General features: G+C 40.4%; 1 protein-coding gene across 13 annotated transcripts in view; it reads right to left on the reverse strand.

Moving 5' to 3' along the window:
* Nucleotides 1–9,197: 9,197 nt before the first annotated feature.
* Nucleotides 9,198–17,231, reverse strand: part of JADE1 (jade family PHD finger 1) — a 61,083-nt gene continuing 53,049 nt past the window's right edge. For all 13 annotated transcript variants that reach the window (XM_045992453.1, XM_045992417.1, XM_045992482.1 and 10 more), the window contains 2 exons: nucleotides 16,536–16,653; nucleotides 9,198–13,038 (listed from right to left, as the gene is read on the reverse strand). In XM_045992453.1, the coding sequence (XP_045848409.1) occupies nucleotides 12,128–13,038; nucleotides 16,536–16,653 (1,029 nt within the window). In that variant the 3' untranslated portion in view covers nucleotides 9,198–12,127. The remainder of the gene's footprint in view (nucleotides 13,039–16,535; nucleotides 16,654–17,231) is intronic.

Here is a 17,231-nt window from a genome sequence, read left to right on the forward strand (position 1 = left end):
TTCATTGCCTTCATCAACATGTCTGTTTTTCAATTCCCCCTTTCTTCCCTTGGAAGAGCATAATAATTTTCAAGCTATACTAATCATGAGAGAGATTTTTAAGACAATGCTAGAATTCTAATATTTCAGGTTCCGTGATTTGAGAATTTCACATCTAATTGTTACTCGTAACTCATTTTTTTAAGTTCCCAAGTATCCATTTTATTATAAACTCATAAATGTAATAAATTATGCGCTTTTTAAATGATGCTGTCATGTATTTTAATGTATAATCGTAGTGATTCATTTTTAATTTATATGATTTCCAGTATTTATCAGATATTTAAGAATGGGAGGTTTTGTTTTTTATTTTGCTCTATTACTCAAAGCAGTACTAATCAAATGGAATCTTTAAGTCTGAGAATGCATGGGCATTAAACTATTGCAGTCTAGTTGATTTTCACAGATCCACATAGTTAGCTATTCTCTGCTCCTGGTTTGAACTTGGGACACCCTGCTTTCCAGTGATGAGTGCAGGAAAATTTGCATCAGGTTAACAAGTTAGGAAACTATTGCAGTAGTCCAGATAAAAGATTATGAGTTGAGTTTGAAGTGACATGAAAACCTTCATATGTGAATATTCAAGCAGCCCTCAGAAGCTTAGGACTGGTGTTGGCAAACCTGGATAGGAAGGGAGTCTTTGGCTTGGGACTGAAAATCGAAGCCATGGAGTCTAGGAGCTTACCTGGAGGCTTTATGTGATGTGGCTGACTACCTCTTCCCCTCATTTCTTGTGCTGTAGCTCCGATGGTAGCCTTCTGCTTCCATCAGTACATCATTCTTCCTTCCCCCAGGATCTCCGGGTCTCCCTTGCCATCTGCATGTTCTTCAGATCACCACTGCTCAGACATCCCTGCCTCAGAGAGCCTTCCAGCCTCCAGACCAGATCAGGTCCCCTTGTAGTTCTCATAACACGTGCTGGATTTTTGATTCACAGCACTTGGGAAACTTAGTAATTAACTCTTTTTGAATCTTTTCTCCAATGTCGTCAGTCTGCAGACTCCTTGAGAACAAGATCCATGTCTGCCCTGCTTCCTTGTATTTTTAGCAACCCAACATAGTTTCTGGCACAGAGAAGGTATTCAGTAACTGTTTTGTTCAAAAACTGAAGAAGAATTTTTAAGGATAGGACCTTTGAAAAATGTCTTCATTTTGTTGAATGAGTTCAGGGAGAGGAGTCCTTGAAGGAGACTGAAGAGGAGCAGGGAGAAGGGTGTACCCAGGAGAACTGAATATGACAAAAACTAAAGGAGGCAGGGACTCCTATCTTATGTGTAGGAGGGGACAAATGGTTGCGAGTGTCAAATGCTGTGATGAGATGAAATAATACAAATACGATAGTTAAATGATAATTAGGCACTTAGCTTACTTTCATTTCCTCAGAATTTTTCATTTGATTCTCTAATGTAAATTTCTTCCCATGGCATTCACAGGCTAATTTCCATGTAATAAGAGTTATGTTCATATTCATGTTTATAGAATATAAAATTTATTTTTAAAAACTTTTTAATTAGAGAAGATGCTAGAATTATATCGTACAAGAAAAATGAGACTGTAGGAGGAAGCACTTCAGAAACTAACATTGTGGACAAATGGAATATAAGTATGATTATTGTCATTTTTTAAGAAGAAAATCTAACTTCCCAGACTCATTTCTTCAAGGTATATCTTTCAGCATAAGCACTCTCTTTAAACTTTGGCCATAGGCACCTACTCTTTGCATTTGAATATTGATAACCCTCTCTCCAGGTGGATCTCCTTGAATATTCAGATTGTTTCCAAATAAAGGACAGGCTACTAATAGGCAGATGATAGGCCTTTCTTACCTCTGCTGAATTTGAACAGAGGTAAGCAGTGTTTACCAACAGAATCGAACATACATGGCTATTTTTCTTTCAGAAAAGTTTGTTAGCTAGATTTCCAAAGTAAAAATGTAGTGGAGTCTTTGACTTTTCTCATATTGGTCAGTCTTGCCTTCATTTACAAAGATAGTAAATATCATTTTTCTGTGAACTGTATTTTAGGAGACAGAAGAAATGAATAGGAAAGAGAGAAAAGAAATGATGTAAATCTGAAATTGAGGACAACACAGCCAGTTCATTTTATTTATTCATGTTTCTTTATTTGTGTCTCCCTGAGGAAGAAAAGAGATATGATTACCTCTTCTTCCCTTTGTATACAAATATGCAAATTGGGGCAGCCAACAATCTTCTAATTTCTCCTCTGGTGTGATCACTGTAACTACCCCAAATATGGGAGAACATTAGCAACAATTCAGTCATTCGTTTATTCAGCAAATATGAATATTTCATAGCTACGCAGTCTGCCAAGCTAACTCAGACAAATCAAGGAAGAATAAAAAAATACTTTAAACATTTTGGTATAAATTCTGTTCTTTAACCATAATGTATTTTATCAATTTTTCCAAAATAGCAAATCTGTAATGCTTTTTTACAAACATTTTAATCAAAAATAATTGGGTTTTTTTTAGTTTATTTAAAAATGTATCTATACATAGAGATATGTGCACAGAGAGGAGACAGACAACCGCATTACCTCAGTGTTATGTGTGAAATCTGTCCCTTACTAGCCCTTCAGACTTGTTCAAACGTGTGCCTCTGGGGCAGTGTTAACTGTCTTATCTTAGTATTTATATGGAACTAAATAAATATGTATATACTTAAGTAACAAAAATCATGGGGTGGATGGGAAGGATCTTTAATATTTATAACCCTGGCACTCACCCAGCTACCAAGGAAACCAATCTACACTAAGGAAGTGGTCTTGTAGCCTAAGGGTTCACCAAAAAACATGCTCATTTGCCCCCACTTTCCTGTAGACATTCCCATGTACTAGTTCTAACATCATTCTTGTTTCTTCCCACTGAAAAAGTAGACTGGAATGTAAGCATGTGAGAATAACATTATGGAGCTAACTTTGAGTCTTCTCTAGTTTATTTCTTTCTAAATATACATTTAAGTTCACTATTTTTAGAAAACAAATCCTGCTGTTTGGGGGCACCACTGTTGAAATTCACTGGGGTGGAGGAGGTGGGGATGGCACAATCCACTTTGAATCCTTTTGCCAGGCAGGCACTGGCCTCTGGAAGTGCTCCAATTTTCCATATATCCTCCTTCATTCATTCAATAAATATTTATTGAGCACCTATTTTATACCAGATGTGCTTAGGATATATCAGTCTTATGCCCAGAACCAAAAATTATATTCAAGGTGTAAAAAAAACTGTTCCTTTGTTATAGAGCATGACAGAGAGGTAGGGAGGGGGTAAGTGGTAGATAACTAAGTGTGAGGAAGACAACATACTAGAATCCCCAGGGCAAGGGTATGGTTCAAACTACATACCCTTCCACTTTCCCAACCCCAAGACAGTCTGACATAGTCTCTTAGGGAGGCATGCTTTGGGAGTTACTATAGTTAGTGATTACTATAGTTAGTTACTATAGTTAGTTAATGTACATATAATTTCTCATTAGTATTTGGGATGAGAAAAAAAATTACCATTCTAGAGTGTGCAGTTCCATTAATGCAGCTTAAAATCATGTTTGGTTTTTTGGAATTTGAATTTCATTGTTGAGAGATATTAGAGCATATTGTTGACTCAAATCTTAAAGTCTTTTCCAGAGGTTTTGTTGCTGAGCCAGATCTTTGCCCCAGAAGCCAGACTAGTCATCCATCCCTTTTAAATTTTGTCATGTCATTACAGGGTGCTGCTGAGGTCCTTTTAGCTCCAAGTCTGTCATCCAGTTTGTTACTTATAAGCATAGGGACCATTTCTGTTTTGTTTTGTTTTAGTGCTATGTTTCTTTTATAAATACAACTTTGTATTTATGGCAATGCCATCTACAGATTCGGTAAACATACCACCCATATTCTCATGATAATCATGAAAAAGATGAGAACCAGACAGATGTGAATACAGTTGTTCTCTTGGAACACACTAACCACCAGCTCCTGTATGGATAATTAATCAGGATCCATGGGGCCTGGTCATTTCAGCCTGTTTTTAATCTAGCCCATTTGCTGCTGCTTCACCATCACAAAAGTTATCCAGAAGGACCCAGCATTCTATCCAGTGAAAATTCCTTTATGCCACAACTGTCATACTTTCCAGACCTAACCTGGTAATCCTGTCCAAGAAAAAAATGTAGTCAGATAGGTTTGTTTTTTTTCTTTTTTTTTAGGATTTATCTATTTATTAGAAAGGGAGAAAAGCAGACCATGCTGATCACAGAGCCCCATTCGGAACTCGATCCCAGGACCCTGAGATCATGACCTGAGCTGAAATCAAGAGTCAGCCACTTAATTGACTGAGCCACCATGTGCCCCCAGATAGATTTTCTTTCCCTTTTTTTTTAAAGATTTTATTTATTTATTTGACAGAGAGAGAGATCACAAGTAGGCAGAGAGGCAGGCAGAGAGAGAAGAGGAAGCAGGCTCCCTGCGGAGCAGAGAGCCCGATGCGGGGCTCGATCCCAGGACCCTGAGATCATGACCTGAGCCAAAGGCAGCGGCGTAATCCACTGAGCCACCCAGGCGCCCCAGGTTTTCTTTTTAGTAGATCCATGTAGCAGCCTAGTAATCACTGGGTTTTTTGGTTGTTTTTTTTTTTTTAATGTTTATTTAAAACCCTGGAAGCTTTTAATATGGCATCATGGAAATTTTCATTCAATATTTTCATCCTATTTTCAAAGAATTAAAAAAATCAGAGCAAAATGTGATGCATAGAAAATCTGTTAACACTAAGATTTGTGAAGATTAAAAATATGAGACTTAGCATCTCCTTTCATATAAACTATAGGGGATAAAAGAGAATGGGAAAAGTTATAATCGTGTTTCTACAAGTAACCAAAAGAATGTATTGGGGAATCTTTCCCTGGATCTACAGTATTCATCCTGATCTTTATGACTAATGTCTGTTTATTGTCCTATGGAAGATACGTGCTGGCATTTTGCATTTATTACCTCATAGAATTCAACAGACCTGCTGGTTAGTTTTATCATTCCCTTTCCAAACATATAAGGTACTATAATCGTTAAGCAACTTGCCTCAACTAGTCCTCAGTACTCAAAGTGAAAAAAATGCCTTTGGGGCGCCTGGGTGGCTTAGTGGGTTAAAGCCTCTGCCTTCCGCTCAGGTCATGATCCCAGGGTCCTGGGATCAAGCCCCACATCGGGCCCTGTGCTCTGCGGGGAGCCTGCTTCCGCCTGCCTCTCTGCCTGCCTCTCTGCCTGCCCCTCTGCCTGCCTCTCTGCCTGCCTCTCTGCCTAGTTGTGATTTCTCTCTGTCAAATAAATAAAATATTAAAAAAAAAAAATGCCTTTCAAATGTCATGTTGAATACCATGCTCCTTTTGACACAGGAAATCATACAACAGGATATCAACTACTTTACAGTTGTTAAACACAACATATTTATGTTTTTGGTAAATACAGGGGTTTTTTTTTTTTGGTGAAATTGTTACCACCCACTGAAGAAATCTGGAAGCCAGGGAGACTGGGTGGCTCAGCGGGTTAAGCCTCTGCCTTCAGCTCAGGTCATGATCTCAGGGTCCTGGGAGCAAGCCCCACATTGGGCTCTCTGCTCAGCAGGGAGCCTGCTTCCCCTTCTCTCTCTGCCTGCCTCTGCCTACTTGTGATCTCTGTCCATCAAATAAATAAATAAAATCTTTAAAAAAAAAAAAAAAAAGAAATCTGGAAGCCTTCAAAAAAGGTTATTCTAACTTCCTTTGCTTAGATATATGTTTTCTGCTAAAGTTATTTGACATTTTAGGTTATGGCCAATTCTTTTTAAGGTTTGAAAAAATTACCAAATCCCACTTGATAGGAAGATGCTTTTCCTAAGAAGTTTCCTATATAATGCAGTCTCTTTTTAAGATTTCCAGACTTTTTAAATGAGTGGTAACAATTTCACCAAAAAAAAAAAGTGTCATATGTCCCAAAAAGTCATAAATATGTTTAGCAATTATAAAGTAGTTGATAAAATATTGTGATTTCTTATGGCAAAACAAGCATGTTATTTTAAAGCATGATGTTTGAAAAGTATATTTACTCACTTTAAGTAAGTACTTGGGACTAGTTGAGGCAAAGATATGATCACAGGGATTTAATATGAAAAAGAGAGGCTCAGACAATTCAAACAGGAAAGCTGGAGCAGAGCCATAATTAGCAAGAGAAGGAAAGCGCCCTTTGAGGCTGCTACATGGTGGAGGGAAACACCACAGAAAAAGATTTGCTTCATAAAGAAATTGTATCACACTGGTAATAAACCTGAAATTAGAACCATCAGCCAGATGAGTGAGTAAAATAACCATAATTAACCCATAATTTTAAATGCAGTATTTCAAAAGTCATATGTAAGCCCAACAGTAGTGAGACTATCAAGATACACTAGTGATAAACTAGGAATGATGCATGTTTAAAAAAAAAAAAATGATACATGATTTTTATCTTTGCTATTTAATTTGGCATTGCTTGATTTATTCATTTCTGCACTTGATCTTAGCCAAAGGCCCAAGAAGTGATGACTTATTTCTAAAAACTAACCAGACTTAATGTACTTTATATCACAAAAAACACTGATTTAAAGGTTTCACATAGTATCGGTTTAAAGTCTGCAGATCTTAGTCTTAATTCCAGATTCATCATCAAGAAACTATGTAATTTTAAATAATTCTCTTTCTGAACTATGTGTCAGGATATAGGAGAATTAAGTTTCTGATGGCACTGTTATCCTCTTTGATGTTATATGCATATATTTTATCTGTAAATTGTGTATGTCTGTGTGTGTGTGTGTGTGTATGTGTTATGTGTAGGTTACATTAAATGTATAGGAAATGAAACCAATACCATTCTCCCTAGAAGGCAGGGACTGACCACAAGCCGATCATGTTGCTCATTATCCATTAGGTTATGTCCAGTCATTCATCTGGTACATGAACATGTTTTAAGCCAACATTGTTTGTTTTACTTTACAAAAATTCATTGAACTAAAGTTTCCATGTATAATCCTGAGTATACTCAAGAACACACTATTTGATGTCAACTCTTTTTATATTCTGAGAGGCAATAGAGCCCAGGGAGTTCAACCTTAGCCTGGTTGGGATTAACTCCCAATTGACCGACTGACTTTAAGCAAGTGACTTAATTTCTGTGCCTCCAGTTCCTCATCAGCAAATTAGGTAGTGGTGCCTACCTCACATTGTGAGGGTTAAGCAAACTAATATGCATAAAATACAGACCAGTGTCTGCCATTTGATAAACCCTTTTATCTGCAGACGTCTGAAGGGTCCCCTGAAGGCTAAGTAGAATGACAGAAGCCGTTTTTATTGCAGGTTTTCACTGTGGAGATGGCATTGTCAAAGCTGTAGATACCAGGGACAGGGAGAGGGAGGTATAAATTTCAGCAAGACTTGAGTCAAGGAAACAGATAAGAGGCCGCTGCTATAATCCAGGCAAGAAATGATAAATCTTGAATTACATGGCAGGTGGTAGAGGCATTGAGAGTAGTGAAAAATACTGCAGTGAGAAACAGAGACCTGGCTCACCATGTGGATGACATTCTGAAGGCAGGACAGGGAAGAGGAGGAGCTCCACGATCTCCAGCGCCTGCATACATCCAGGAGAAAATGCTCAGTAAGCAGCCCATGAGAACTCAGGAAGAGCTGGACTGCACAGACCTCGGACTCTGCAGCAGAGAATCGCTGAAGTCAAGGGAGTAGATAACAGATTTGCCTTAAAACTTATTTTCAGTGACCAGGCAATCTTCTCTTCTATGCCAGACTAGAACACATCATCTGATGCAGTTCTGAACATTAAAGGGAAATCATATTGAAGATTTCAACCTTGAAGTTAATTGCAAAGTTTGCTGCAGATGGCTAATGTTTCAAAGGTAGAATCTGTTTTCTAAGTGATCTGGGTAAAAAAATGAACATGAGTCCCTGGTGCCAATTTCCCATCACATATTGCAGAACTGCCAATGACAGCCCCTTCCTTTGGCTCTTGGGGACTTAATTTCCCTGGGGAACTATTGTGGTTATTCAACTTTAAGACCTTGCAGGAAGAACCACTGTTATTCCTCTCTGGGGTCTTACTCAGAGCAAGCAACATGGAAGTAAATAGTCACTAAGGAGGAACAAGGAGAAATAAACAAGCTTTTAGCCAAATGAACAATTCATATTTTAAAAAAAAAAAAAAAGAAACTGGCCAAGATTTTATAAAAATTATACATTAGGGACAGTACCACCACCCTGTTGTGGCTCATAATCTATCAGAGAATCCAGACTGTAAACCCATAGCAGCTTTGCTGTTCCCAGTATAAAGGAAAGTGTGTTGCATTCTATGCTAATTCCTGCCTGCAGTGGTTAAATAAAGACGGTTTCAGGCTGGGGAAACAAACCCAGAAATTAGAACTAGGGTCTAGGCCCGGTTCTGCCAGTGCTTACTGTTGTAATTTTGGACCTACCTCCTTTGCAGAGTGCAGAGAGCTCTTCTTTTTCCTAGTGTTGCAGAATTCTGTGATCAAAAGACAGCACTTAATGAAACTACCCTTTGAAAAATTATTTTTGAAGGATCTTAAAGTCTTCCTGTCATTCAATAATACATTTCTTGCCTCAGAGGGCTCACTGGTCAACATGTTGTTGAAATCAAGGCCTTGTTCCTAACATAGTCTACCATTTACTCAGTGCCTACTGCATGCTTTAGGAGATGTTTATGAACTTGCTTGAAAAATCCCAATAACCCCACCCCAGTACAGTGGGATGTAATCTTTTTTTACAGAAGGGAAGATGGAAGCTTGTGCAGGGTAGATGACTTGGCAAAGGTCATGTAGCTGATAAGCTTCAGTTAGCCTTTAAACCCAGTCTCCCTGACCCTGCAGTCAGGTTACTTTCAGGTCAAAAATTGTATTCTGGAAAGAACTCCAGGCAGGGAAGGCTAAAAATAAAGTTATCATTTTCCAGTGTCTCACCATCGGAGTTGGGCAGACAGCAGCCCAGTGAATCTGTGCTCTTCACTCTGTCCCCTACAGCTCTTCTTCCTAAACGGTCCAACAGTTGACTTACATACACCAATTCAGGACTGATATGTCATATACATCTTTAAACACTTAGCAAAATCAGATTTCAAAAGACACTTAAAAATGTATTGCAAAATGTACAGCATTTATTCACATACAGACAAAAAGGCACAAATTCTACTAAATAGTTCAACAAAAAAATACAGCTGTCCTCAACTAGTTTTATAAATACTTTCAAAAAGGGGGTAGAAATAAATACAGGATTGGGCCATGTAATATAAAATAGTCATCTCTACATATACTTTGTTTAATTTCTGATTTAACTCTTCATGCACCTTTTTTTCCCAATTTTAGCTGAATGGACACCAAGCTAGGCACATAGTGAAAAATCCTCTGTACAAGGTTACAAATGTAATGACAAGTTTGTCCATTTCAAAATAATTAAGATTTGTACACAACACATAGAACCCTTCATTTTCGATTTTGTGTTTAGAACCTAACAAATGACATTCCAGGCAACTTTACAAAAGTTTAACTAGCCTACATTTTGACATAATACATTGATCATAATCAAGGATATTTCTTGGTCAGGATGCACAAGGAAAGATAAAGCTTCAAAGAAAAGAAAGGAAAAGCAGAGCAAATAGCTCCTACTAAGAGAGTGCAAGTGGGTGGGGTGGGTGGGTGGGTGCTGCGTATGGCCGCCTCATACAGAGTTCCCAGCAGGACGTGAACTAACTTACAAAGCTATCATTACACTGTCAGAGAAACCGTGCTCTATACCATTTGCATTTCAAAGCAGGAATAAAAAGTGTGGGCTTTTTATTTTTGTGTTTTGTTTTTGTGTGGGTTTTTATTTTTTTTTTGTTTTGTTTTTTGTTTTTTTGTTTTTTTGGTTCAGCATAACTTGGAACATTTGAAAGCTTTTCAACCTAAATGTGGGGAAAAACAGGTAAGGCATTATTTTTGCACAAAACTAGCATTTCTAAATAGTGCAAATGAATCTGGTACCTCTTAAAATGGTGAGAGGTCATATACTTACTAAAATTTAGATTTTCTTTCTATGGCTTGACAGATTACCCCTCTATATATTCTACTCTCACCCAGAGCTGTTGCTGTGGTCAAAAGGTAACTGTAAAAAGTGTCCACCTTCTTCTGTATCCAACAAAAAGGTTTTTTGCTCATATGCAAAAAATCTGATTTTTAAATTCTGCTATGAGTAAATGTACAACTTGGATTCATTAAGAAACTCCTAATATCTGTAGCAACAGCTTATCTGGACAGCAGTCTTTCAGAATGAGCCCCATAGCTCAAAAATAGTCAATCTAAAAACCTGGGTCATTCTTTCCCCTCCCCTGAATTAGCTACTAAAATGTATTCGAAAAGTTAAGACTTGGTTTGAAAACGTCATACATACAATGGGGATGTGTCAGATCTACTATTTGATCATCCGATAAAACTTGCATAGCAAGATGGAATTCCATAAGCCTTTTTTGCTGTTGACAATCACCTGGAAGACTTGAAAGGTAACTACAGAACTCAAAGCATCCCTCTTTAAGTATCAGAATGTCCCTGCCACATGGAAACAGATGTATAAATGAATGAGGAATCTGAATACTGATATTAACAAACTAAGGATAATTTAGGGGAAGTTGGGCTCGTTCCAAGTGCCCATAATTCTAAATTTCATTGCTACTTAAACTTTCCTTAAGTCTGATTCACAACTACATTGAATTCCAAAGAAAATTAACAGGACCTTAACACTATCCACTGTCTTAATACATACGCACTGCAGTGAGTGCAAAAACAGAACATTGTACTCAAATTTAATGCTAAATTCATTATTGCTGATAACTTACTAGTTATTGCCATTTGCAATTAGAAAGTCCAAGTTACGAATTGGAGCTTAGAACTCTGACTCCAGGAAACCTATTACACTTCAGTCTCTTTCCCGTATAACCTTGGTCAATGGTTAAGAGGTTATCGCAACTTATTGCCTTTCTATTGTTTTTAAAATATAACCTATTTTTCTTTTTTTCTTTTTTTTTTTTTCTTTTCCTTTTTCTTAAGGAATCCGTTCTTGTTGGAAGCCCAGATTCCCCAACATATGCAATAGTGGTTGGCTCTGGGAAGTATGTCACCAGAGTCTGGAAGTTCATCGCTTGAACTTGAATAGCCATTAGTATTGTTGGAAGCCAGATGGCCAGGTATTGCCAAAGGCCAGGGAGATCCCAAGTTGGCCCAAAAGGAAGTGGTTAGGGAAGAGGAAGGTCAAGAAGACAGATAAAAATGGGACCAACTGCCCTTTCTCACAGAACTTTCTAATGGCTTCTCTCTCCACCAGTCCCATACCCACAACACATTCAAGTGCTTCAGGCAATGGGGAGCTTGCTACACTGACCCTAAATCTTCAAGCTGCAGCAGCTCCCCCCTGCCCCTTCAGATCTTCTAGATCTGACCTTTTTTTTTAAATTCTCTCTTCCCCATCTGCTGTTCTAATTTACACATGAATTCCCTAGAGTCACTGAAGCTTCGGAGCTGCTGCCTCTAACTACAATGCAACAAAAACAGCCTTGTGGGCCAAAGTATAAATATGACTTCAACATCTACCACAGTCCTAGGAAGTAAGTTCTATGGGCTATTAAATGGTACATGAGGGTTTCTCAAGAACTGCATCTGATTCCGCATATTCAGGTAACCAAGAGTTTGTGCTTTGGGAAGAATACAGAGGGCAATACAAACTCAGGAGGCTTCCGTAAGCCTTGCCCTCTGAAGACTTATTTCAGTAATTCTTATCTTAGTGTTTAATTCAGCCTCAAGTACTAGTGTCTGAGGGTTACAATCTACTCTTGTGTTTCCTCAGCAAGTTGCAGATAACACACTTCTCACAACAGTGATTCATAAAGCACTCTGAAAAAAAAATTCAATCTGACTTGCAAGTAAATGTGTTTGTGTAGCTCAGGAGTGATGGGGTTCTGCTTGTCCCCCACATCAGAGCTCTGGTCTAGCAACTCCACGACAAGCCCATGGCGCCCCCACGCCATCTCCGTTTCATCAAGAGGCCAGAATGCTTCTCCTGATAATGTCTGTCCTCCGGCTGATAGTGCTGCTGGCATGTATGCATTTCTTTTCTGATGCCTCACTCTCTGAGTCACTCATCTCTACATCAGGGACATACCCGTCATTCTCATTGTCCGATTTTAATTTGTTCTTTGCCCTCTCCTTGGCTGGAACTCGGCCTAAGCCCAAATAGGGGTAGTCTGAGTGCTGGTGGCAGGCCCCCTCGTGGGCCTCTCCCTGCTGCTGCCGTTCCCCTTTCTTTGGAATCCGGAATCCTCCCCAGTTTTTCACTGGGCTGGCAGGTGTTGTAGGCACTTTGACTGCAGGCTGGTTATAGTTTACTTTGATGAGGGAGCCGTTGCACTTGGGCACTATCTCCTTCCTCGTGCCAGGTGCTGCCTGCCCCGCTCCCAGGGAGGCGGCAGCTCTGCTGTTGTCCAGGTGCCTCTGGGACACGTCTGTGGACCTGAGAGGCTTGTGACTCTGTCTACAAGGTCTGTCCTTTAAGTCTCCCTTACTGAGATCACAATGAAAACGATGGTCTCTTCTGTCCCCATGGTCTGGCATCACCACCCCGTTTTTCTGCTGTGCTGATATGAGACGTGCTTCTGCAAAGGTCTTTTCAAAACTCAAAAAGCTCTCTGGGACCACCATCCCCTCCCTTCTCCCACACAGGTCCGGCTGCTTCAGCAGGGTTTTGCCTCCACTCCCAGTGCTGTTCTGCAATAGATCTCGCTTATGGGGCTTTTTCAGCGAATGAACCAAGGAAGTACCCATTTGCTTCCTGAAGAACGCAGAATGCCACTTCAAGTCCTCTATCTTGGGAGCATCAGGGCCCACAGAAGGACTGTTAAACAAAAGCATGTTTTCCAGTGAGGAGGAGGAGCAGGAGGAAGAAGGCACACCTATGAACATATAACCACAAAGAAAAAAATTACAGAAGCAGATCCAAAAAAAGAAAATTCTAGAACCTTAGCATGACCCTAGTAATGCAAACTTCCCACCCAACAGTACAACACATAACCACCCAGTCTATAAAAATTTACACAGAAATATTACCCGCCTTGAGAATCTGCATTCAGTCTGTAGACTTGATTTAATATGCTGTATTTTCTAAAATAGCTGAAGCTCACAGAAGTTTTCATGAAACATCTTTCCAAGAGAAACACTCTCCTTCAAACAAAACAAGTGATCTGACTTTCAGAGAGGAATCCATGCAGAATGCCCCTGGTCAAGCACTGCCTCTGCCCCTGCACTTGGTTAGGCATCGGCCTCTGAGACAAGAAAGAGAGCATCGCAAGGGCACCAACTGGGGCCTTAGAAGTTGCAATCTCCAAGGGCACCTGGGTGGCTCAGTCAGTTAAACACCCAACTCTTGATTTCCGGCTCAGTTGTGATCTCTGGGTCATGGGACTCAGCCCTGTGTCCGGCTCCACAGTCAGCATGGAGTCTGCTTGAGACTCACCCTCTGCCTCTGCCCCTCCTCCCTGCACCCTCTCTTGCACTGGCGTGGTCTCTCAAATAAATAAGTAAATGAAAATCTTTAGAGTTTCTTTCTCTGAAGTAAATGTACCCTCGCGGGGCTACGATGAGGATAAATAACTATAAGTACATGAAATGAGAAAGGAAGGTTTAGTTTAAAATCATTCTTGATACCTAGTAAATGTCTTTTAAATCTTCACTATTACATACAAAGTCTATTTGTGGAAGTAAACTGAACTGTCACCCAACACGAGAAGGGTAAGTTAAAATGGTGTTTTGCAAACATTTTTGCTGCAAATCACAATAACTAAAATCTCACAATGTAACCCAGTAAGAGCTCACATTTCATGAAATGATATTAGCCTTCTCCACCAGATGTGGCACTGACATGTCACTTGATTTCAATGCTGGTGGTGACCCACTGAATTCATCTCACAACCAACTAAGGAATCATAACCCTCAGCGTGAAAAAACAATGAATTCATAACACACTGGAGTTTATCACAAGGACCACGTTTCTGCAAGAGCCTCTGGGACATCTATAAAGAGCTATTTTCATGTTCTGTCTCCCATAAGGTATAAACCGCCAGGTATATACCATAAGGTATAAACCGCAAGGCTCTGCCAGGCAGGAGCCCGGTCGAGACCTCCCTGCTCCACAGACACGGACACCACATGTGAACAGAAGAGAGCGAGCAACTCCGAACATGACGGAGTTCAGTGGAGCATTCCGAACATGAAGGCATGTGGGTGCCACAGGGGAGGGAGTTCTACAATCCACTGGTCCAGAGACTGCCTGCTTTCTCAAGGATCAAACCTTCAGGTCAACTTTCATGCCACACTTCCATTTCTCTTCCTCAGTCACCTGCTGTGGGAAAACAAAGGTAAGAGGGACCGACATTTTCTAAACTCTGAGTTCCATCTACCTGGGATCCATGTCTCTAAAAAGCCTTGGCCTCATGATCTGGAAGCATGGTGCCCACTGAGGACATGCTCCTCCAGCAGAACAGCCCTGCCGTTCTCAGCTTCACACACACGTCCAAACCATGGACCCTGACCGACATGTCTAAATTGTGGCCATCTCCTCCTCACCTGGAACCACCTATCTTCTAAGACTGGGGATCCACCTGCGGCATGAGTAAGAATACAGCTGAATACACCCTTAGTATGGGGAGGAAGGGTTTGTTTACCTTTTCTGGGATGGCAGTAGGATTTCCTTACAGCTCTGTTACACAAAACACTTCCTAACCTGGTGAAGAATCTCAATCACTTACCCAAATAAAAACCTTAGCCATGAAATGCAAAAAGCTGCCTGCCAATATCCATAAAAAATGACTCTTAAGTGAAATCAGATGAAAATAATCTTTACGGCTTATTTTTATAGGTAATCACTCATTACATAACAACTTAACCAGAGTCACAGAAAGCCCTCCAATGGCACAACTCCACAGGCACAACATGCATTAAGGATCCTGCTCAAGGGCAGCACAGGCAGCTTGGACTATGCTGGCCAGAAGCTGGGGCATCTACAGACAGCTGTTTACAGGAGGCCACAAAGACAAGGATAAAATAGGTCCCGTGTATTTGCATTCAAGTAGGAATAATGAATGAAAGTTCACTTGAAACACTCTGAATCAAACTGCTTTCCCTGATGAACCCTACTTAACAAAAATTTAAGTTTTACAACTATAAACTCTAGCTAATGATACATCTGGAAAATATTTCTTCTCGCGAAGAAAATTATCTAAGTAACATTAGTAAGTTAATGCCATTAGTATTCACTATGTAACAATGCCTCAAGAATACCATTCAAAACTCCCTAAGCTTGTTTCTCTTTGTTCAGCTGACCAACTTAAGTCTAGGTCCATTCATCTGGCTAGTTTTAGGTAAACCAGAATCTGGATTTCAATGTAATAGGGTATAACCACTTCTTTGTTATTCTTATGCATAGCCATCTACAGAGACAAAAAGTCACCGCAGCAGGAAAAGCTAGCCATCTGTGGCTGTACAAAGCAAGTGCTTGGGCCTGGGGACAGGGCCCTGAAGACCCAAGACCTGCCCGATCCACTCCACGATCTCCTTCCCTGAGAGCCTCCCGACGCTGGCTCTGCAGGATTCACAGTCACAGAATGTCAGTGCTCATAGACCCAGGGGAGTTGGAGACTCTGAACCCAGCCCCTCTTACAGATCCAGGATCCCAGAGAGGTTCAAGGACTTGCCCTAGCATGCACCCCGCCTCCAAGTAACAGATAAGCTCTCCACAACGGACAAAGTATGTATCTTCGTTTCCTTGTTCACTCTGCCTAACCCAGAGCAATGTAGAAGAGAGGGCACTAAATAAACACTTGGAGCTGAATCTCAAAAACATCCAAACTTTCACCTACACCAAAATGTTCATTGGAAATGTTATCTCAACATGGATGCGTGCCTCAAGCATACTGTCTTAACAGATCTTATTTATCACACCTTACAAGGTAGATCCAAAGACCAGACAATCTGTAAGTCTTTATGGGTATCCCCGTGACACTTTACAATTATCAGGTGCTTTGCAACACACCAGAGAAGTTGCTGTTCTACTCGAGTCTCACAGGAGCTCCCAATAGGAAGATATCATCCTCATGTTACACAGGAGAAAATGGGGAAGCCTCCGAAAACAGGCTTGCTTGTGTTTGGCCTATAAGTAGAGGATATAGGATCCCTATTTGAGGTCACAGAGGTCACATCCAAAGCCCTTTTCCCTATACTGTGATGCTTCAGATGCCCAAAGATTTTCTTGAAATAGGAAAGTCAGTGCTTCCAAGATTCTCCTATAGCATACATAAAAGAAAATTAAAGAAACTATTATTTTTTTCCTTTCCCAGAACGTGAAGGCTTACAAACCCCTGCACTATTGTTTGACCTACAAGAGCTTAATGCATACCTGAAACTCTTTCTTGCTCCAAGAGCTTAGTGTAAAGATTGAATATCTGTTCCTGGACTTTGCACACAGACCGCTTAATCTTTTCCCTGCGGGTCACCATGTAAGTGAGGTTCCGAACCTAGAACGTAGAGAATAAAGATGCTAAGTAAGCAACACATCATAACGGTACTTCAGTGTTTTTCCTTTACCTGAGAAATGTGTTCTACTAAGGCTGTGACATCGAAATCAAGATGTACTTCAACATTTTATCCAATCTCTAAACCACTTTTGGGCTGCTAACTAGGATTCCGTGTAGGCATCAGCAACATGGAAGAGAGACTGGATGGGGACCTTGAACAGAAGCCCTGCCTCATCCACCACACCCAGCCTGAGGCTCATCCCAGCAGGAAAGACCACTGGGGTCCAAGTCCAGACATGCCACCTCCTGCCAAAGGGCTCTGCATACCACCCCTCAGGAGCCACTCCCCATGAATTCTATGATGGAAGGCTTTCGAGCAGTTCAGAAGCCACTTTATCAAGCATCTCTTGAAGATGGAATTAGGGAAGTACAGGGTCGAGGGCCATCAGAGGAGCCCCCTTGCCCACACCTGCCAAAAATGATCTCTGCACCAAACCCGCTAGAAGATCAAATGGGTACCAGAATCCAAGTAAACTTATCAACTGGACAGCATCTGAAATGCCTGCACCTACAGGGAG

The sequence above is a fragment of the Meles meles genome, chromosome 2 (assembly GCF_922984935.1).
Source record: "Meles meles chromosome 2, mMelMel3.1 paternal haplotype, whole genome shotgun sequence".
In the NCBI taxonomy this organism is placed as follows: Eukaryota; Metazoa; Chordata; class Mammalia; order Carnivora; family Mustelidae; genus Meles; species Meles meles.